At 50.1% G+C, this 22,155-nt stretch overlaps 1 protein-coding gene across 6 annotated transcripts in view; it reads left to right on the forward strand.

The window, feature by feature from the left end:
* CCDC148 (coiled-coil domain containing 148) overlaps nucleotides 1-22,155 on the forward strand; it is a 55,510-nt gene that overhangs the window by 29,417 nt on the left and 3,938 nt on the right. For 3 of the 6 annotated variants that reach the window (XM_065070114.1, XM_065070113.1, XM_065070112.1), the window contains 3 exons: nucleotides 11,620-11,760; nucleotides 13,833-13,951; nucleotides 19,693-19,810. In XM_065070114.1, the coding sequence (XP_064926186.1) occupies nucleotides 11,620-11,760; nucleotides 13,833-13,951; nucleotides 19,693-19,810 (378 nt within the window). Of the gene's footprint in view, nucleotides 1-11,619; nucleotides 11,761-13,832; nucleotides 13,952-15,177; nucleotides 17,510-19,692; nucleotides 19,811-22,155 lie in introns of those variants that run through there. The other 3 variants (XM_065070115.1, XM_065070117.1, XM_065070116.1) reach the window with 2 other exon arrangements.

A 22,155-nucleotide genomic window follows, 5' to 3' on the forward strand; every position in this document is an offset into this window, starting at 1 on the left:
TGTAAGGGGAATCACTTTTCTGGGCATGAGAGGCGTGTTAAGATTCGTTTAACCTGCTCGGCGTGGCTTCCACTAGCACAGGAATCACGGAGCACACTCTGTGCTGTTCTCGCTTCACCAGCGTTATCTCTGTCGAACCCTTACTTTGCACAGAAATACTAAACCCTTGATTTTGGTTTTCTACAGTAGAAAAACACAGGCAAACCTCTACTGTGATTAAGATTTTTGATGCGGATGATAGTTCTTTGCTGTAGCAGTAACACAAACCCCTGCTGTCTGAGCTGTCTGTGGCAGGAAGGTCTGGATCTCAACACCTGGCTGAGCGGGAGCCCCCGTGTCCCCTCCTGGGCCGTGTCCCCTGACTCGGGAGTGTGTCTCTGCAGCTGGGGCTCTGGTTCTTTGTCACCTCGGCCACCCTTTCTGGCGTTGCTGTGTGTCCCTTATCTACACAGTTGGAGCTAGAAGGGCCATTTATTCCAGAGCTGGGAATTTATGAGATTTATGAGTCAGTCTAGTTTTTGACTCCCCACAACAGCAACAAGCGGTGTTGGAATACTTGTGTTGTCTCCACGTAGCTTAAAGTTCTCCCTGGTGCATTGAACATTGTCTGAAAGTTGTTTGGATTCTGACCTCCTGTTTCCAGTAACCTGGAGCTGTTTGAAACGGAAACCTATTAAGCCGACACTTTTTAAGGGTGGCTTTCAAAGGCAGCTTTGTTACAATATCGAACGTTTGAACAAAACCAATTCACCTGTTTCCCAGAAAAGAGGAATGGAAAAGGTACTTTTTCTTCATTGAAGAAGGATATCACTGTGACCTTGTTTTGATCAGCTCTGCAGCTGGACGGGTGGAAGTGAAATGGGGTGAGGAGCTAGCTGTTGTTCAAAGAAGTTATTCCGAAGGTGCGGGCGGTGTTTGGATTCAATGGGTGCACACATCTGGAAACCCACACTTCACCCCGTTACAGCTCATTTTACAGACCGGTCTCCCTGCGGCTCCGAGTCCCGCGCGGTGGGAGCGGCGGGCAGGCACGGCGACCCGCACGAACACGTCCTGACGAGGAGCCATCGCACATCCGGGCTGAGAAGTGAGCCTGTCTCTAAGGGACGAGCGTGCAGCTGGAAATCGGGGAGTAGGGCTGTTCTCCCGCTTTTTCTTTTTGGCCATTAATTGACTTTATTTTTCCCATTTCAGTAAGTCTAGCATAAGGAAATCTTACATGTGCCGCTTTGCCAGAGGGAAAAGGCAGCTGCTCTGGTTTGCCTGTGCGGTAGGCTCCAGGTAGGCTTGGGAAGAGCTTGCATCCTGAACGCGAGGCGCAGATCTCCTTCGTTACGCCAGCGGGCTGTTGAAATCAGCTGTAAAATGGAGTTATAACACACGCTGTAAGAGATGTCAGCAATTCCAGAAATGCAAAGGCTCGTTAGATCCGTTCTGCAGACAGGGTATACAGAAAGACCTTAAAATCAAAGCGGATTGTTTGAGTAGCTGTTAACAACAGCGTGGGAGAAGACTGGGCTCTGAATACAACCCCTTCCAGTCGGTAAACCGCTCAGCCTGGTTTACTGATTTTCTTTAAAGGAATATCTTGCTGTCAATTTCTATGCTGCTCTGAGCTTGTGGGGCTTTTCAAAAGAGTTTTTCTTCATGTGTGAAAATCAGTTTGTTCCTAATTGTAGTACAGATTGAGCAATTGAAAAGAGAAAATAGTCATACATGACAGGCTACGTACCTTTATTACTGCAATAACCGCATGGTACAACTTAGCTTTTGTATAGGTCTTTTAATCTGTCAACAACAAACCAAAGGCATAGAAAGTATGCTACGGAATACTTTGTTTAAAGCTGTTTTGAATGCACAAGAAGCAACTATGCCGTAAGTGATATTCTAGGCCTTTTGACTGACAAGAGGTGCTGACAATTAAAAAGTAAAGCAACAGAGAAGTTAAATGAGTGTTTCCAGCAGTTTTTACTTGGGAAAGCGCTTCCAAATTCTTATTCCCCGTTCCATCTCACAGCGGATCAATGTGCATCCTCGACAGAAACCAGGGTCTCTGAGGAGGAATTCTGGAGCAGCTCAAGAAGCTCAGGTGGAATAAATCACAAGGGCCATATGGCAGTAACCCAAATGAGATAACGTGTGAAATGGTAGCACTAGTGAGGCTCTCCTGTACGTCCTTAAAGAGGAGATGTTTCTGGTGTGTGTCTCCAACACCGCTTGCGGTGGGAAACCACAACAACAAACCGGTGGGGTTACACCTCGGTGAGTGGCCAGGATCACCACCATTCGACGGGCTGGACCCGGGTGGATTTCACCGCTTCCAGGGGTCTGCGGCTGGTACCGTGTGAAACAAGGAAAACGCTCTTTCTGCATAAAATTCCTCTTTCTGCTCAACACAGAGGAGCAAATTCTTGTCTGTAGTTAAGCGCAGAAGTGAGAGCGTGATCTCGCAGGAGGGTTAGGAGGCGCTGCTTCCCGGTGCCTCTGGGAAGGATCGGAGTGCTTGCTCTGGTACCTTTAGAAATTCAGTCGAGGTATCTGCGTGCGTTCAGAACATTGTTTTTCCATTGAATGTATCTTCAAGTATTTACAACCCAGTACGTCCCATCTTCACGTACAAAGGCTGGAGGAGGCTGCTCCCGCCGCGCACGTCTGTGCCGCCCGCCCTGCCGGCTGCTGCGCCCGCTCAGCCCCGCTCCGGCCCACGCGCCCTGCAGCGCGTCCCGAGTGCCGCACACAACCCTCGCGTCCCTTCTGTTCATTTAAAAGGAAAAGAGTTGGGTGGGGCTACCTGGGATATTGCAAATCATGTAAAGTGTGTTGCAGGTCGCCTTCCTTCTCCCTTCTGGTACAAGGAGAAGAAAGGATGTGTCAGGAAACCTGGGGGAAGAGTAGTTGTGTCTCCCTGTTTAGCATGTAGTCAAGCACTGGTTTGAATGATTTGGCTGCCATAGGAGATCAACATTGAAATACTACAACTGAACGTAAAAAAAAAAAAAAGCCTGGATAGGTATAAAATCCAGTATGTTTACAATAATTGATACTTTGCAGAAAACTTTAAAAAAATAAACATTTAAAGGTGGGATATTTAAAAGAAGAGTTTTCTATTCAGAAGTGTGACCTGTTCGTCTATTGGATATGGGAAATACAGGGAAGTTTTAATAACCTCAGTTTTAAATAGAGATCCTCATTCAGGAAGTTGGCGGGGCTGTAGGGTGCTACAGCACTGCTACCAGGCGGGTGTGAGAAGGTTCCCTCCCCAGTCCCCACAGAAAGACTTAACATCTGAGCAGACGAGCTAGGGTTTGCAATGGGAAACGGAGTGAACGCAAGCAGGGCTGAAAACTGCTTTTTGTTTTCAGTGAAATGGGCTACTTTTTAATAGTCATTGAACAGGCGTCTCTCTATAATTAGCGACTTAAAAAAAGTTTTCATTTTGTAACACAGGCTTCTATTGTCATTTTCCGTTTATAAAATATTTAAGTCTGAGGGATCTATTACCCCATTAACCCAAGGGGAATTTACGTGCTTAACTTCCATTAACCTTAGTAAAAATGATCTGGGTGGATCCTTGTCCTATGGTAGACCAGGTCTTTAATTCTTTATTTTCTCTGCCTTTCCCTCCTCCTTTTCACGGAAGTCTGTCTGTTCCGCCTTGGAACAGAAGGGAGTTGCTCAGGCGGGAGACGTGGATCAGCATGCAGCGCTTTTACCTGAAGCGTTAACGACTCAGCCGGATCGCTGGTGAAGAGGCTGCACTGCTGGCAATGAGAGTCACCTCTTGATGAGCTTTCCATGTTAATCTCCTAGTGATCTCAGCTTGGCCGTGCTCTTGGACCAGTTCTGTAGTAGATAAAAAGTAATGACCTTCTCTAGTGCAGGGAAATAAGTTTGACAGATTTATTAAATCAACTTAGTTGACTGGATGGTGAGTCCTTAGGAACTGAACTGAGAAGAATATCCTCACTGAACACCTGAGGTTGCAATCCTGTAATTCCTTTAGCCCATAACTTTTTATCACTTAATCAGCTTTTACATCTGCTTTGCTTGATTCTGCTTTTCAGGCCACACTACAAATGCATAGCTCTCTTCTGTGTAAACAGAATCCCTTAGTCACCAACTCGTTCTGTGGCTCCAGTCCTTATCTTAAAGACAGGAAGGAAAAACAACACGGTTGATGTGGTTTGAATCCCAACTTGCAATTAAGGGTAAGATTTTTTCCCTTCTGTGCCTTGTGGCTTCGATCTGGAAAAACAGAGAGGCATTTCTGACTTCCATAAATGGGTTAACTCTCAATTCCATATGGAGTGAGAGCAGGGCAGGAAAGCTGGGCACAGCGAGGTGGCAATGGGGCGGTGAAGTCGGGAAGGGGTGGGAAGGGAGAGGAGCGGTCCTGCCGGCAGCCGTGCGCCGCGCTGGCCGAGCTGGGGACGTCTCTTGCTCAGCTTTTGGACTCTGGTCCCAAGCGTCCTCTTCCTGCCGCGTGTCACGAGCGCGGTGCCGGCAGCTGTGGTGACCCGAGGTGACCTGCAGGACTCCGGCTGATAATCCTGTGGAAAGGGAGCGGGTTCCCACACAACTGGGCACTCTCCTTTCCAGAGCGTAGTTCGTGGTTCTGAGTGGTGACTTGGGCTCTAGCTGGTCAAGCCAAAAAGCTGCTGAGATGTTCTGTGTTTTCTTGGGTACCTTCAGCAGCCTAACGTGGAACTTTGCCACACAAGAGGTATTTTATTGCTTCTTAAACCAGCTTTTGGCAGAATGGCATGCACGACACAACACTAATCTTGGGTAGTTTGTGCTGTCCTGACTGTGAAACATGAAATAGCAATTTATGGCTATTACTTGGTGCCATTTCCCAACCACTTTGCAGAGCAACTAGCGAGAACCATGGAACAAATGTATGTACATGCATTCTGTGATTGCTTGTTTTATGATTAGCATTACTATTACATTGAATTCCTTCAAGTAGTATTTGAATCTCTAGTCATCCCACAGTGGCGTTTCAGCGGCTCCAGCCGTGCTTGCCGATGGCTGCGGCTGCCGTTGCTCTCCGCCGCGTGGGGACAGCGCCGAGGAAGCGCTGGCTGTCTCCGCAGTGCTGCAGTGGTGCTCTGGTGCACCCGCAGCCTGTCCTTCCCAGCCCACTGTCCTCCTCGCGCTAGGCAGCATCCTTTGTGAAGTTCTTCTTCAAGACATCCTCTGAGTTTTTCCCCAGGCATTCCTAGAATCAGTTGTGAACCAGTTGTGAACAGCTGGAAGAAGGAAACAAACCTGCAAACCGTCATAAAAATAGAGAAAGGTGTGCACAAATATTTCAAAGATTAGCAAAGCTGTGGGAGGTTTTGAAAGTGTACTGGGATTGAGTCATTGTATAGGGCTGAAAAAGTGAGCTAGAGAGAATCAGGGAAGGGCTATCAGAGGATTTTCTTTTCATGCCTTTAGTTATGAGAAACACTGCTGACCTTATCACAGTTATTGGGAATTCTTGCTTAGAATTGGAATTCTAGCAGCTTATTCTGTCTGTGTAGCACAGGGTAGCCTGTGAGAACTGAGCTGGAGCTCTGTGTAGTCCTCCTGGTACGGTTTCTCCTGATCGTTTCTGTCCTTCTGGTTTGCAGTGCGTTTTTCCCCCAGGCTCTGGTTTCACTCCTTCCGTGTCCCTCCCCGCACCGGCCCCTCGCCTCGTGTCCCTCCCCGCACCGGCCCCGCGCCCCATGTCCCTCCGCGCACTGGCCCCTCGGCCCATGTCCCTCCCCGGCCAGAAGGAGCTCGATGCCAACCCTGTGTCACCCCGGCAGCCGTTTGTAACCTGGTTATAACGTGTGTCAGTGCTGCTTAAAGAGCAAACCGTACATGTGCTGGCTCAATGGGAATTCCCAACGAAAGTATCTCAACAATTGTTTTGTCATTAAAAGACTTGTATCTGTGGCATTAAGTACATTGTTAATATTCAGATATTGCAGAGAAAGAACTAATTTATTACTTTAATTAGTTTGTAGTGTACTTTACATTATTGTAATGTGCGATATTAAAACAATGAACAGAAAAGAGGTATGTGTGCATTCTGTTCAGCACAGCAATTTAATAATTCACTTGGCAAAAGCTCCTCTAATAATACATGAACTGTGAAATGTGTTTGAAATGCCAGTTGTAATTAAGAACTTTCAAACTTCACGTTGGCAGTACATGCACTGCTAGAACGTGGATGCTTTGCGAAACAGGCGAGAGGGGATCCAGTTTTCAGTCTGTGTTCAGTAATAGTTCAACTGCTGGTATTTCTTAGATATTTAAACAGAACATTTACTATTGACACAGTAATCTCTGCCCTTCTGATTTGCACTCATGGGAATGAAAGAATGCAATCAAGAACACATTATTTTTTGGTGTGGATTCTGTGGTCCCACATTACTGCCTTAGTGAATCAGAATCACTGTTCAGGGCTTTTGTTGTTGTTCTTCAGATCTGCACGAAACTACCTGTGGAGGAAAAATGTGATGAATACAGTGGGTTTCCTGGAGAAGTGTGAAGTGCAGAATGCTGCAAATCCAGCGTCCGAGGCAGCTGGCTGTATCCCTTGTTACCCTGAATTAAATTGCTGAACGTGTGGCCAGTGGGCTGGTTGGGAACCTGTCCCTTCGGTCCCTGCTGCAGCTGGGACGCCACCCGTGGGACGTGCCCCGTGGGGCCGCCTGGCCCCAGACACGTGGGGGCTGTGGGACCCGAGCTGCCCTCTGGTACAGAGACGTTTCAGTGCTTGAACGTGGTTGGAAACGTGAAGCATTTGGACATTTGAATCAGCCATTTAATTCCTGATTTTTTATATTTCTTACATAATAAAACACTTTTTAGCTCAGCTCTGTTAAGAACATTCTGGCCTATGTGACTTGAGCTCTTCATGTGGCACAATGCCAGCCTACTGAATGGCATTTCGTGAATATTTTGCAAACAGTGCTTTTCTGGTTTTTACTAGTTTTGGTGTTGTGTGTGTGTTTGCTTGTGTGTTTTCCCCTAATAATGGATCTGTTTTTAAAGGGAGTGACTCCTCTTTTGCCTTAATAAAAAGGCTGGATTGGATGACCGTGGGAAGGGCAGGTATAATGTAAACTAACTTCATATGCTGCTTACAGGAACAAGTGAATGGGTATTATGGGAAACTTCCCTTCCCTCTGCCGTTCTTATTACCCATTTTCTTGATTGGCAATGGGCTCATGTATCTGAAAAAACTAACAAGATAAAAATGTAAAGCAGATTCTATGCAGTGGGTGGGTAGGTGTGTGCAGTGATTTAGGGCAGTGCAGACAGCACTGTACAAACGGTGGAGACAGCACAGAGTTACTGGCACAGCAGTTTTGTCTGAGGAACACGATTGTGCGATTCATGTTTTGTCAGCTGAGCAAAGTTATCTATTTGATGCTTATTTGTGCTCTCTGGTTTGTATGAAAGCTGTTGGAAATCCAGCTTGTATCCCAGTATTGATTTCTTCTTGAATCACAAGGCTATAACACAAGAGCTACATGAAAATAGCTATGGAAAGTGATTGTGCCCTGTCATGAACTTGCTGTGTAAGATTTGCCATGCAAACCACTGCTAATCAAATGAATTAAGGAGGCTTGAGATGATTTGAGTGCAGGTCAGTGTCTGTGTCTGCTCAGCGCTCCGTGGTTTGCTGTCCTGCGGCCGGTGGTTGTCCTGACAGGCTCTGCCGGGCCGTTCTGCTCTCGACACCCGTCTCCAGCAGCAGCTCCCCTAAGTACGAGTTAACTGCAGCTCGTGCTGACACCAGTTTAGCGGACTCTCCACTCTAACTTGTGGCTGCAAACGACCAACTAAAAGATCCCTGGTTGACAGGGAAATGAGGATCTAGTGAAGACCAGTAAAGGGTCAAGAGGGTCTGAGACTTGGAGGAGACTGAAGCTGAATCACGAACCCATTACCCTGGCATGCGCCTCATTACTGAAGAGAGTGAAAGACTGTTGAGAGAGTTTGTTTAGACGGATGGCTCAGAGTTGTACTAATAGCTGGCTGTTCTATGACGTGAGGCACGTTCTTCTGCTGACACTTCTCGTGGAAGGCGCTTGCTTTAGGGTGCTGCAGTTGTGACCCTTGTGTGGCGTGGGACTGGCCATCTGCCCTTCCCCTGCTCGAGATGGGCCCGGCCCGCTGCCCTCTGCGGGATCCGGCTCACAAACCTTGGCTACATAGCAAATGTTTCACCTAAGTCCTCATTGATGCTTTTTCATTCTTGCCAGGCGAAGCAAGATGTTTAGACCCCGTCTAGTGCTGAATTTGGTACTGACGTCAGAACTAGGGAAGGCCCTGAGATAAGGTCTGCACACATCTTGTTCCCTCTGCTTGGCGGTTCCTCGCCCCCAGCGGCTCTGCGCAGCGCCGGGGCTGCTCAGGCCGCTCTCCGGGACAGCGGGTTAGATCCCTCACCTGCTGCCTTCCTGCGCCCAGCTGCGTCACTAGAGCCTTGCGTTGTGTGTTCCTCAGGAAAATGCATTTCTGCTGTGCACAAAATCTGAGCTAAATGCCTGATTCTTTTTCTTGAAACTTGCTGAAGTCTTACAGCATCCGCTTGTTGGCCTGATGTTTTCAACTTGTGAACGCACTCACGACCTAGATAGACTTGAGAGGTCCCTTCCCGCCTCAGCTGCTCTGATTCTGGTTCCTGCAGCCTGGAACAGGTTTAACAATAAACATGGCTTCATATTGCTTTTTTACAGAATAAAGAATTGAACGTGGGGCTCCCACAGCTTGGCTAAGAGGGCTCAAGGTAGTTATGCTGGATATGGCAGTCTTGATTAATCCAGTCATTAAAGGAAAATTTGGAAACTGCTTGAATTCATTTAAATATTTGGGATGACCGAAAGCATGAAATTTGTGGAGGGGAAACCTACTACTTAGCAAAAATTATTGCCCAGTACTTCTTTTAATAATTTCTTCTGAGGAAATTAAGGTAAATGCTTCATATGCGTCTCTTCAGGTGGGACCAGTCACATTCAGTTCTGTTTTGTGAAAAATGACATGATTTAGTGAGGATGCTTGGAGCTATTTGTGTCACAGTGCTTACATGGAAGGGTTGTTTGTGTCAGCACGTCACTCCCAGCTAACGCAGCGCCGGCGCCGGGAGAGCGGGCGCCGTGTGCGCCCCCCGCGCGCTCCGCCCGTCCCCGCTCGCGCAGGGCGGCAGACCTGGCCCGGCACCTCCCAGGGCTCGGGGCTGCGGGCGGTGCGTGCTTACTTCTTTTTAGGAATGAAATGGCAGCTTTACCACTGCTAAAGCAGCTCTACCAAACACGTCTCTCATTACTGTTTATTTATTATTACATAATTGTGATCCTGCTAAGGGAACGCCTGCAAAATTCTGAGGAGAAAGATCATATGTGAAGAGTAATGTCTGTGTGAAGGAACGCTGCTGTAACACTTTCCTTTTTTCTTTCCATACTGTGTAAGTTTGAATTCTAGCTTGAAATAATTTTGTAAGAATAGCTAAAAGAAAAGCAGCCGTTTCCATGCTGTGTGCCTTTGCATCACTGGAATGCGAATGGACAAGTGCCATTTGCATGTACATATCCTAATTAATCCCTCTTGCATATTTCAAGCATCCATGCCCAGCTGCAGTTGCTGTGTTTGTAAACCACCGCAAACCATTCCACTACAGTTTCTGAGTTGGTTCAGTGCCGTTAATCCTTGGTGGCACAGACAAACGTACCCGGTTTCCGCGCCGGTGGCCCATGGATCACTGGCAGCGCTGTCGGGTGAGGTGGAGAGGGCGGGAAGTGGAGGGCTTTGGGTTTTGGGATCTTGTGCCTTTTTCTCCCGGCTGCCTGTGTTTCCCTGGTTGCAAGGGTAAGTTTTGTCTTGGGCCTCTGCTCTCCTCCTCTAAAACATCTAATTAGCAATTATGGCTGTTTTCTAGCTGCCTTTTTTTCTAGAAAGGACATTTCAGCAAGTGCAACACAGTTGTGAACAGGCCTCCACTGAGAATTAGTTACAAAATGGAATAAAATAGGTTAAAAAGAGTTTAATGCTCCGCTAAATCGTAATTCTTAACTTTGGAGGTAGAGTTGGAGCTGGGGAAAGTTGTGTGTGTTCTGAGAGAATAGCAGCATAAATGGAAGTTGCTTGAAGAACCTCAAAACTCGTTAGTTTTCATTAAAACATGACAACACACCAGTTAATGCTTGTGCTTGGCTGTGCTAACAAACTGCACTGAACTTTTGAAGATTCACTCAGGTTGCAGGAGGCAAAGTGGCTGCTGGCTTGTCTGTGTCAATGTGGCATTCGTTGCAGGCAGAGTATCTCTAACAAGTTATCTGCAGATATTTTAACAGAGACTTTGATTTTACAACCACTGTAAAATTTCCTGTTGTTTTCATGTTATTAATTTGCCTGTACTTCATGAGAACTCACAGCAGTGTTGAGCCTGGTGGGACACTTTGCAAGGAACAAAACAGAATTGCTATTAAGCAAGAAGTGGGGCAGGCACGGTGTCCCTGGAGATGGCGCTCACCGAGAGCTCGGACCGGGCAGCGCTGGCTTTCTGAGCCGAAGTCTTTCCCAAGCACAGAGCAGAAGAACTGGAGGCTGTGTGCACAATGAAATGCGCTAGAGGTGGAAAAAAAGTATTTTAATATCTTGGTATTAAAGCACTTACTGTAGCATAGAAAAACAGATGAAAAATGGGTGCAATGCTTGTTCCTTTGAGGAGTACAGAGTTCTGTTAGTGCTTGACGAATCCATTGCAAAAAGAGCTGGCAGGCCAACAAAGGAGGGATGTGGTTAATCCTGTTGGGAGCAGCGTGGAGCGGACGGGCATCCCGCTGCTCCGGACAGCGGCGGCGTGCATCGGGATCCGGGAGCTTGCCGTTGTGTCAACCAGCACCGCGTGCCAGGAGTACGTCAGGCATGGATTTTGGCACGTTGGGCTCAGTGATCTGTGCTGTCCCAGCCACGTTCTGTTGGGAATGGTGCCAGCCCGGTGGCAAGAGGAGCCGTGGGGCTGGGCCCTGCCCCGTATCTGCCCACCCTGGCCAGAGCTGCTGTCCCCAGGCTGGTGGCAGGGGCCCTTGGCCAGAGCTGCTGTCCCTGGGCTCGTGACAGGGACCCTTGGCCAGAGCTGCTGTCCCCAGACTGGTGACAGGGACCCCTGGCTAACTGCACCGCTCAAAAGCTGCCAGAAGGTGAAGCGTCTGTCGCCGGCGCCCGCTGAGTTCCATGGGCCCTGGCTGGGAGTGACGTGCGGTTACAGGCGTGCCCAAGTTGAAGGATGCGAGTGGACTCTGGGCTGGCAGCGCTGGCCTCTGTTAGTTCATAGGTTCATTAAAGGATTTTACACGTATTGAAAGTTTGAGTGCTGAAGAGGAATTTATGATCTGATGTTACTGAAATGTTTTTGGCAATTTTGCCTAAAATCTTTTCCGTATAAGATTTTATTGCATATTATGCCGGTCAGGTGTGAATTGCACATTAACATGCCGAAAGGTGGTGCTTGCTCAATGATTATGTATTGCTGATGGGATTACAAATCGTGGTTTGTAACTGGGTTGCGTGGGGTGGGCAGGAGCTCCGCGCGACACGGCTGCTGCAGCGCTGTCTCCTCGCCCGTGCCGGCAGGTTCTGCAGTGGAAGGCGCAGCAGGAGGAGGCTGCGAGGCTCGAGGCTGCTGGAGCTGCCAGGAGGAGAGAGGAGCAGGATGAGGAAGAGAGGCTTCGGAAAGAGCAGGAGATGATTCGCAGAGCTCAGGAGAGAGAGAAAGTATGGGAACCTTTTATACATTTTTACATATGTTCATGTGCACAGTTGCCTTTAAAATCCCTAACTGATCTCACTGCCTTATATTCTTGTAAAGTATTAAGTATTAGTATAGAGATGAGCGAATGGTTAGTTGAGCCTTGCTGCTGGCCATTTTAGCCTTAAAGCTACCTGCTCTTACACACCAGCTATGGTACTCCATTACATTTGTCAAAAGAAAAATGCGTACACAAGTAAGAGTATGTCACTGTCTCCCTGTCACAAGCGTCTGTGCAGATGCACTACTGGATTTCTGGGGCTTGCAGACTTCTGCAGTTCAGCAGTGTGGCACAGCCGCTGCAGGCTCCAGCGCTGCACTTCAGCGTGCTGCAATGCAGCAAGCCAGCCCTCGTGAGCCGCCTGCCAGCCAGCGCGGCACGGGGCGGCATGGGGACCCCAGGGCAGCGCAGGGACCTCGGGGCGGCACGGGGACCCCAGGGCGGCGCAGGGACCCCAGGGCGGCACGGGGACCCCGGGGTGGCACAGGGACCCCGGGACAGCACGGGGACCCCGGGGTGGCACAGGGACCCCAGGGCGGCGCAGGGACCCCGGGGCGGCGCAGGGACCCTGGGGTGGCACAGGGACCCCGGGACAGCACAGGGACCCCAGGGTGGCGCAGGGACCCCGGGGCAGAACAGGTGGAGTTGCAGCTGTTGGAGGTCAGGAGGCGCATGTTTCATCTGAGTATATTACACCTGAGATCCTTAAAAAGGGTGGCAGTGGTTTTCTTCTTAAGGCAGCCTGAAGGTGTTGGTGAGAGCCATCTGAGCGAGCCAGCCTGTGCCCAGGGGCCGAGAGGCCACAGCATCCTGGCTGGTACCAGCACTGGTGTGGCCAGCAGGCCCAGGGCAGTGACCGTCCCTGTGCTGGGACCTGGGGAGGACAAAACTCCAATACTGTGTTCAGTTTTGGGCCCCTCACGCCAAGAAAGGCCTTGAGGTGCTGGAGCGAGTGGAGAGAAGGGAACGGAGCTGGTGAGGGGCTGCAGCACAACTGTGATGGAGCGGCTGAGGGACCTGGGGGGTTCAGCTGGAGAACAGGAGCTGAGGGGAGACCTTCTGATCTCTGAACTGCCTGAAAGGAGCTTGGAGCCAGGGGGGTCGGGCTCTGCTCCCCAGGAACAAGCGCCAGGACCGGAGGAAACGGCCTCAAGTTGCCCAGGGGAGGTTGAGGTTGGATCTGGGGAACAATTTCTTCCCCAAAGGGCTGTGGGGCATTGGAACAGGCTGCCCAGGGCAGTGCTGGAGTCACCAGCCCTGGAGGGCTGGACAGATGACAGGAGGTTCTCAGGACAGGGGGCAATGGTGGATTTGGCAAGTGCTACATTAACAATTGGACTTGATGACCTTAAAGGTCTTGTCCAACCTGAATGATTCTATGATTTGTAACAGATGTCATGGCAAGGTGGGAATTACAAGTTTGCTGCAAATTCCACAGCTTGTCTTTGAAGAACTGTCCTGGGTTTAGGAACACAGTCCTGTAGGATTTTTTTAAAGGAAGAATTTGGAATTTCACTTCAGCAATATTTTCTTAAACCTCCATTCCTCATTTTGCACCCAAAGCCCCTCATCTTTCCAGACGGGCTTCCCTGCTCAGGTCTCACCTTCCTGCTCTGACCTTAGTTTCTCACTCAGCTCTGCGGAGCTCCAGACGCCCATGCGGCCGCCCAGCGCTCCTGGGGCCGCGGGTCAGCGGCCGGGCTGCCCCGGGCCTCCTGCTCCGGAACCTTGGCTGCCTGGAGCAGCGCGACTGAAGGTTTTGGTGGCAGAGCAGGAGAGCGAGGAGCACGTCAAAGGGTGATCTTTAGTCTGCGCAGTCAGAACCTGTATTCACAGTAGTGCCTGCAGTCTGATTTTACTCTTTCTGTTGTTCTCCTTGCAAACCTTTTGTTAGCCCATACTGTTCTGAAATACAAATTTTATTCTAAACAGATCAAACCTGGATTTTCTTTAATGCTTTTCTTACTTTATTTGTTCTCACTGTCCTGGCTTGTGAGTGATTTGGTTTTTTGTTTACTGTATTTGTTCAAACTCCAGGTGAAAAAGTACTGGGCTGAGAAGCAACTCAGGTGGCAAGAACAGGAAGAGAAAGATCTCCAGCGTCTGGAGGAATTCAGAAAACGAATGGCTGAACAAGCAGTTAGAGACAGAGAACGGTAAAAGAAATCAAATGTTAATACCTATAGTATCAGTAGGAACTTTTTATAATTGACTTTCTAAATTAGAATAAATTGAGATAAGTATGTTTTTAACTTCTGTTTCACGGTTAGCCCAGTCCATACACCGCAGTTGCATCATGCTTGGATCCTGGCTGTCAGTTTTTCTTTAGTTTGAATTCATTCATATCCATTGAGGTTTTAGACCTCTGTAAGTGCTCAACTGCTGTAATCACGATAGGCTGCACACGTTAAAACCAGCTCCCTTTGTGTTTTTTTCAATTGTAGCTTGATAATAAGACCTTCTACGTTTCCACTTTGCAAAATTATTTATAACTAGGTTTGTTTTGTTTGAGAGGCAAGTGAGAGGAGCACATTAAGCACTTAACAGCCTCAAAGCTAATTACAATTCTTTTAGAGGGTCTCAAACTGTGTGTGTAGTTGTAGATGCTGTTCGCCTGTTGGATGTAATTTAGGAGTTCAACCTGCCACATCTGCATCCTTGCCAAGTCTTTGTTGCCGAACATGCCCTCTAATGACCTGGTGAAGAAATACTTGGTTTCGTAGGGAAATCCTCTGTCACAGAGGAGCATAGAAACCCCATATGGGGTCTGGTTCTAACTGCTCTCATATCACAAGCTTACTTTGTTTACATGGAGGGAGCCACCAAATTGCATGGACCAGAAATGTAATTAAGATTAAAGTACCACTGGCATTAGAATATTAAACTTGGTCTTAAGCATTCTGTGGGAAACACTACTTCAAATGGGATTGTGTTCTGATACCATGCTGACAGCTCAACTTAAATGTCTGCATCCTTATGCTACAAATGTATCTGTACCGTTCCTTACACATACCTGCAATGATTTTAGCACATAGCGAAAGGAACACATACTTGAATTACTGAGTTTTCAGCTAGTGATCAGGAAAAGTGATTTTATTTAAACCTGTGTCCGGCACTATGCCACACAGCTGAGCTTTGCTCTTTTCTGGTGCTAATGAATGCTGCAGAATAAAAGGTGAGGAGATGGCACAGCTCATTGAGGAACACATGAAGGAAATAATCGCACCTTCGGGCTATTATGAATCAAAAGCCAGTAAAAGCTCAGCATTATGCTTCCCAGAATTGGCATACTGTACAAAATAACACGGTTTAGAGAAAAATGCTTACTGTTTGTGGAGATTAATAATTCTTTGAAATTACTTAATGCTTTTCATCTTCAAAGCCTTAGAAACATTAACCACAGAAGGGCAGAGAGCTGTTGCTGTTGTGAGGTAGCGTGGTGCGACACGTCTGGCTTAGGGCAGCGTGCAGCCTGTCCTGGCTGGGCTGAGGAGCCGCGGGCACGGTGAGCGCAGAGCGCAGAGCCCGGAGCCCTCGCCCCTCGCCGCTGCGCCGCCGCACCACTGCACCTCCGCACCGCCGCACCGCAGCTCTGCCACACCGCCGCTCTGCCGCACCGCCGCACCACTGCACCGCCGCGCCGCCACACCGCCGCTCTGCCACACCGCCGCACCACCGCAGCTGGCTCGAGTCTTTGCACAGTGATGAGGAAGGCAGCTCAGGCCGCACCGCGGTTCTGCTCGGATGTGTTTCCAGGCTCTTTTGGGAAAGGAAAAGGTTTTTGGATTGTGAGCTGACTGACTATTCCAAGTACAAGGTGTAGCCTAGATACAGTGCGTAGAGTTTCTAATAGGTACAGTAAGACATGAAAAAATGGTCTGCTCTTATCCTGATTTGCTTTTAAAATGAATTGTAAAACTGTTTTTAAAAATGGTGGGGGCTGGGGTAAGAACCTGGGTCTGCCGAGATTCTGAAAAATGCCCCAACAAGTAGGCAAAAATTAGACTTCTTTTTCGATTTCTTCTACTCCCATTCATTTTGTATTGTTTGCTGATAGTGATCCTGCTGTTAAAATGGGTGGACATGCCCTTACCTAAACTATTGTATATTCTAACGGTGATAATTGCTGATAATGCAGGAAATACAGATTTAAACTTTTCAGGCTAAGAACCTGAGACTGAAACTGTCTGGATAAGAGCTCAGATTACTGATGTGTATCATAAAGGGTCTGGCCACGTTTGAAAAGGAAAGCAGAGAGTTCTGATCCTCCTTTTCAATACAAATGAAAGGTTTGACGGGTGAGGGCTGCAGGACAGGAACGCCCCAAAGCACAGCGGGTGCCGCGGGACTGGGGAAGCGCGCTCCTTCCCGCACCCACCCGCTGAGCAGGGCTGGGGGACGGGGCCGGCGCGGGGTGAGCGCAGCTGACAGAGTGTGTGACAGCGAAACGTGTGCCCGCAGCCCCACGCAAGCAGAGCCGTGGGTGATGTACAGCAGAGCCGTGGGTGATGTACAGCCACTGCGGGCCCAGAGCTGAGTACTGACAATGTGTGTGTGCAAGCAGAGCCACGGGTGATGTACAGCAGAGCCATGGGTGATGTACAGCCACTGCGGGCCCAGAGCTGAGTACTGACAATGTGTGTGTGCAAGCAGAGCCACGGGTGATGTACAGCCACTGCGGGCTCAGAGCTGAGCACTGGCACGATGTGTGTGCAAGCAGAACTGCGGGTGATGTACAGCAGAGCCACGGGTGATGTACAGCCAGTGCAGGCCCAGAGCTGAGCACTGACACACCACACGTGTGTGCAAGCAGAGCCATGGGTGATGTACAGCAGAGCCGTGGGTGATGTACAGCCACTGCAGCTGGGCCTTTGTACGGACACAGGTTCACAAGCCAGCTGTTCCCTATGGCTGAAGTTGGGGCTGTGCACCTGTGTCTTCAGGATACTGAATTGTAAGCTCTTTTAATGTGGTGTCAAGAACAACAAACTGCATTTAGGTCTTACTGAGCTTCAAGAATTAGCTTCCAAAAGGGCACGTTTGGCTGTAGCCAGAAGCCTGCTTCTCCCTTTTCTGATCCATGCAGTGAGTTGCAGTCAGGTTCTCCATCAGGTCCCGTAGGTACGCACTGGATTGAATGTACATAAAATATTCTGAAATAGTATTTCCCCCACCTCTCCCAAGCAACACATTTTGCATTAATGTAGCAGGGTAAGAATTAAACTGGCACGAAATTGTGCAAGTGTTTTCCTCCCTACCTGTGCGGGGCAGATGGTGCCGCCGCGCTGCCGGGCAGGGGAGCGCCAGATTCGCCCGCCGCCTGCGCTGTGACGGTGCGCACACCGCTGCACAGCTGGGAGCACAAGCAGACATCTCAGCCGGGTGACTGACGGCAGAGAACAGGATAAGTTGTGATACATGGAAAAAAACCCTATATAGTAACCCAGCTTTTTAAAGTTTTGCTAAAGCTTTCATAATAACCATAGTAATTCATTATTTCCTATTGAATGCTTATGAGATGGTGTCTGAAAGCAGAGTTTTAATGAAATCATGCTTGTCAAAAATTACATAAGTGTGTATCCACAATACTTCAAAAAAGTAGCTTTACTGAAACTAAGCAGCTAAGCTTATTTTTTAAGCTGGTGATTTAGTAAAATTGTTACTCACCATGGTACTTAAAGCCAAAATCGAGTATTAAAACATTTTAATTTAAAGCTTTCCTATAAAATTTGTGAAGTAGCTAAAATAGTACTAAGTATAAGAGGGTGAAAGAGAACTAACGACTTGATTTGGATGAGGACACTGTGAAACCACCGCTCAAGTAAACATTTAAAGCCAAGTATAAAAATATTGGAAGAATGTTCCAAGTTGGGAACACAATGTACGGCTGGGTGTGTATTTACAAGGTTCTCTGCCTGCCCCGAGTGCAGATCTCACACACAGCCCTGCTGCTGCCCTCGGGCAGCGAAGCCTCATTCTTGTTAATCCTGGCCTCGGCCTCTCCAGACGGGCGACGTGACATCTTGGGACAGGTCATGCAAACAGGAGCCACCTTCTCAGGAGCACCAGCTGCTGCTGGAGGTGCCACGTCCTCGCTGTGCCCACGGTCACACCGGTGATGGCCACACCGGCTGCTGCTGGAGGTGCCGCGTCCTCGCTGTGCCCACGGTCACACCGGTGACGGTCACACCGGCTGCTGCTGGAGGTGCCGCGTCCTCGCTGTGCCCACGGTCACACCGGTGACGGTCACACCGGCTGCTGCTGGAGGTGCTGGCTGCCCACGGTCACACCGGTGATGGTCACACAGGCTGCTGCTGGAGGTGCCGCGTCCTCGCTGTGCCCACGGTCACACCGGTGACGGTCACACCGGCTGCTGCTGGAGATGCTGGCTGCCCACGGTCACACCGGTGACGGTCACACAGGCTGCTGCTGGAGGTGCCGCGTCCTCGCTGTGCCGGCTGCCCGTGGTCACACTGGTTACAATCACATCTGCTCACACTGGGGCTGGAAATGCCAGAAAGGTTCCCATTGCCAATACTTTGCTTTCCGATGTACAGGGAAACTTCCGCAGCGGAGACGAAGCATCTGAACTCAGGGCTGTGTGAGTGCCCCTCCGTTTTCCTTCTTGGCCATTTACAGAAGTTTTCAGGGTACTGAGTTTCATGTTTGGTAACCCTGGAGTATTTTAGAACAGGTATCATAGCAGTCAGCTCAAGCAGAGTGAAAGGTTTTCAATAGGGTGTTTTTCTTGTAATTTTTCATACAAATATGAACATCTCCTTTTTATTTTCCATCCCACAAGCAGCTGGCCGTGCTGTCTCCTGGCGATGAGCGCTGCAGGCGTCCATCTGCCGGGCTGCGCTGGGGAGCTGCGGGCGCCTCGGGGACGTCCCCGGGCACTTCGTTCCACTCTTGGGACACGTTTCTTTGCCCAGATAATCGTTATTGCGTTGTTGATGTAGGGGGCTTTCCAGCTGCCAGCATAACTGCATGTATAATTCTGATTTTGCAGTTTGTAGCGCAAGTTATATGCTCCTTTGAGCTTACTACAATTTCGAAAGTAAGAAAAGAAAACTGCACGTTTCATTGTAATTGAAGCAGCTCTTCCTTCCCGTTCCTCTAAAGGCAAGTTGAAATGCGAAGGGCAAAAGAAGGACGATTGTCTGAATGCAAAGCATGGCCGGGGCAGCTCTGGGCGAGGCCTGGAAGCGCCTCGGCAAAGACCGCCCGTGGCTCCCAGAGACAGGCCTCGGGGTGTCGCAAATGCGGCCGTGGGGCTGCGGCCGGGGCTGGAAAATCCCACGGTGGCAGGCTGACCAGCAAAAGTAACGCTGTAGGGCGGATTCCAGGGTGATTTGTGCTAACCTCCTGGGTTTTCCTTTTGAAAAGCTTTCTTGCCTTTTCCAGTAAGAAGCTTGGGAGTGATGTTTCTTATAATGGAAAAGGGTTATAGGAAAGAACTCTCCTGCCATACACGGATGTCAGGGAACAGAAGTCAGAGATGTCTGTGCCTCCTCTTGGCAAAGAAAACGAGGGAAAAAAGAGTAACAGGGCTATATAAAGCATGCTAGAGAACGTCTGTGTGCTGGAAATGAAATCTGAAAGGTTGGCCAAGTTGTTTAAAAAAACAACCATGACCAAAGAAGAAAAACCCCAAACAAGTAACAAATACAACTCCCCGAACCCCACTTTCCCAAAACTCCAAGTCAAAAAGCTAACAAAAATAACACATTGAAATGAAAAAGCATTTTTGGCATTTTTCAGGTGTTTTGATGAACCACCATATTATTATTAGGTAGATACAGAAACCATCAGACTAGTTTCAGACTGACATAACAGAAGTGTGAAGTCACGCTTGACCGATGTTGTTTCTGTTTGTGTGTGTGCTGGTTTGCAGGGTTGGGTATAGACGGGCGCTACTGGAGAAGCGGCTGCTGCAGAAAAGGGAGCTGGCCCTGCGAAGAGCCCGCGCGGAGGAGGAGAGTGCGCGGGGCCGCCAGGCGCACCGGCAGCAGGTGGGGCTGTCACGGCTGGTGGGGCTGTCACTGCAGGTGGGGCTGGCACTGCAGGTGGGGCTGTCACGGCAGGTGGGGCTGGCACTGCAGGTGGGGCTGTCACGGCAGGTGGGGCTGGCACTGCAGGTGGGGCTGGCAGTGCAGGTGGGGCTGTCACGGCTGGTGGGGCTGGCACTGCAGGTGGGGCTGGCAGTGCAGGTGGGGCTGGCAGTGCAGGTGGGGCTGTCACGGCTGGTGGGGCTGGCAGTGCAGGTGGGGCTGGCACGGCTGGTGGGGCTGGCACTGCAGGTGGGGCTGTCACGGCAGGTGGGGCTGGCACTGCAGGTGGGGCTGGCAGTGCAGGTGGGGCTGTCACGGCTGGTGGGGCTGGCACTGCAGGTGGGGCTGGCAGTGCAGGTGGGGCTGGCAGTGCAGGTGGGGCTGGCAGTGCAGGTGGGGCTGTCACGGCTGGTGGGGCTGGCAATGCAGGTGGGGCTGGCACTGCAGGTGGGGCTGGCAGTGCAGGTGGGGCTGTCACGGCAGGTGGGGCTGGCAGTGCAGGTGGGGCTGGCAGTGCAGGTGGGGCTGGCACTGCAGGTGGGGCTGTCACGGCAGGTGGGGCTGGCACTGCAGGTGGGGCTGTCACGGCAGGTGGGGCTGGCAGTGCAGGTGGGGCTGGCAGTGCAGGTGGGGCTGGCACGGCAGGTGGGGCTGGCACGGCAGGTGGGGCTGGCAGTGCAGGTGGGGCTGGCAATGCAGGTGGGGCTGTCACGGCAGGTGGGGCTGGCACTGCAGGTGGGGCTGTCACGGCAGGTGGGGCTGGCAGTGCAGGTGGGGCTGGCACGGCAGGTGGGGCTGGCAGTGCAGGTGGGGCTGGCACGGCAGGTGGGGCTGGCACTGCAGGTGGGGCTGGCAGTGCAGGTGGGGCTGTCACGGCAGGTGGGGCTGGCAGTGCAGGTGGGGCTGTCACGGCAGGTGGGGCTGGCAGTGCAGGTGGGGCTGGCAGTGCAGGTGGGGCTGTCACGGCAGGTGGGGCTGGCACTGCAGGTGGGGCTGTCACGGCAGGTGGGGCTGGCACGGCAGGTGGGGCTGGCAGTGCAGGTGGGGCTGGCAGTGCAGGTGGGGCTGTCACGGCAGGTGGGGCTGGCAGTGCAGGTGGGGCTGGCAGTGCAGGTGGGGCTGTCACGGCAGGTGGGGCTGGCACTGCAGGTGGGGCTGTCACGGCAGGTGGGGCTGTCACGGCAGGTGCGGCTGGCACCGCCTGCTTGCATTCACATGCAGTCGCGACACAGGCACACGCTGGTGTTTGTGTGAACCATAGGAAGAACAACCTAGCAAAGGCAAATAAATGAACAAGTTAAAATGCGCTTTTAGTCCGACTTTAACAGTAATTCTGTTGCGTTGTAAATCTTCTGTGCTTTATCACTCCGACAACAGTATGATTTAACATTATGATGTTAAATGTTAACATTAACATTATGATGTTAAATTGCACCGTAGAAGCTGGTGATATCCGAAAGCAGATAGATACTGTTTTTTCTGGGTTGGATGTGACTTCCTTTCTCTTTTTTTTAATAATCCTAAGTCTGCCTGGAGTCTTAGACGAGATTTATGAGTAATTGAAATTCTTTTTAAATTCTGAAAATGTACAGACCTGGGACAACTTTTCCTCAGAGAGACATTTAACTCTGCGAAACTTTTGCATGTTATTTCAGAAGGACATCCCAGAAAATGCTTGTTAATGTTTGTCATAATAAATGTAGGGGGATTTTTTTCCTAGTGCTGACTTCTGAAGGAGTAATTTTACCTTTGTTTATATTTTTGTATCTTATCTCCTTGTTTCTTCCTCTGAAGATTAAAAGCAAAAATCTGGAGTTCACATTCTTTACAGCCCAGGAGCTGCAGCCCAAAGGTGCAGCTAAAGCAAAGCAAGGGAGGGAGCAAAGGTGCTCTAAAATCCTGCTGATCTGGGGTAGTTTAAACATCGTTAGTGCAGCAGTTCCTGCCCGGGACTGCCCGTGTTCAAGGTACGGTATCGGAAGCGGCCCTGACCTCACCTCGGCGCGTCCCTTGGTTCAGGATTCGCGCCCAGTGACCTGGTCCGTGGTCCCTCGCGGGCCGTTGGTGGCCTCGTGGTGCTCACCCTTCAGCAGCTGGGAAGAAACAAAAACGTGGCGGGGTCAAATGTCCCCAGGCACCTTCTGTGGGGGAGCTGAGCGCCACGGGAGCACACAAACCTCACCAGGCTCTTATTGCACTCGTTCTTCAGCTGCTGAACTCAGGCTTGTTTCCAGTCAATAGTGCTTTGTTTCTAATAACCTGCTTCAATTAAACATTTTGCAGTATTAACAGTGTTATTTTAGGTT

Source organism: Columba livia, chromosome 7 (genome assembly GCF_036013475.1).
Source record: "Columba livia isolate bColLiv1 breed racing homer chromosome 7, bColLiv1.pat.W.v2, whole genome shotgun sequence".
In the NCBI taxonomy this organism is placed as follows: Eukaryota; Metazoa; Chordata; class Aves; order Columbiformes; family Columbidae; genus Columba; species Columba livia.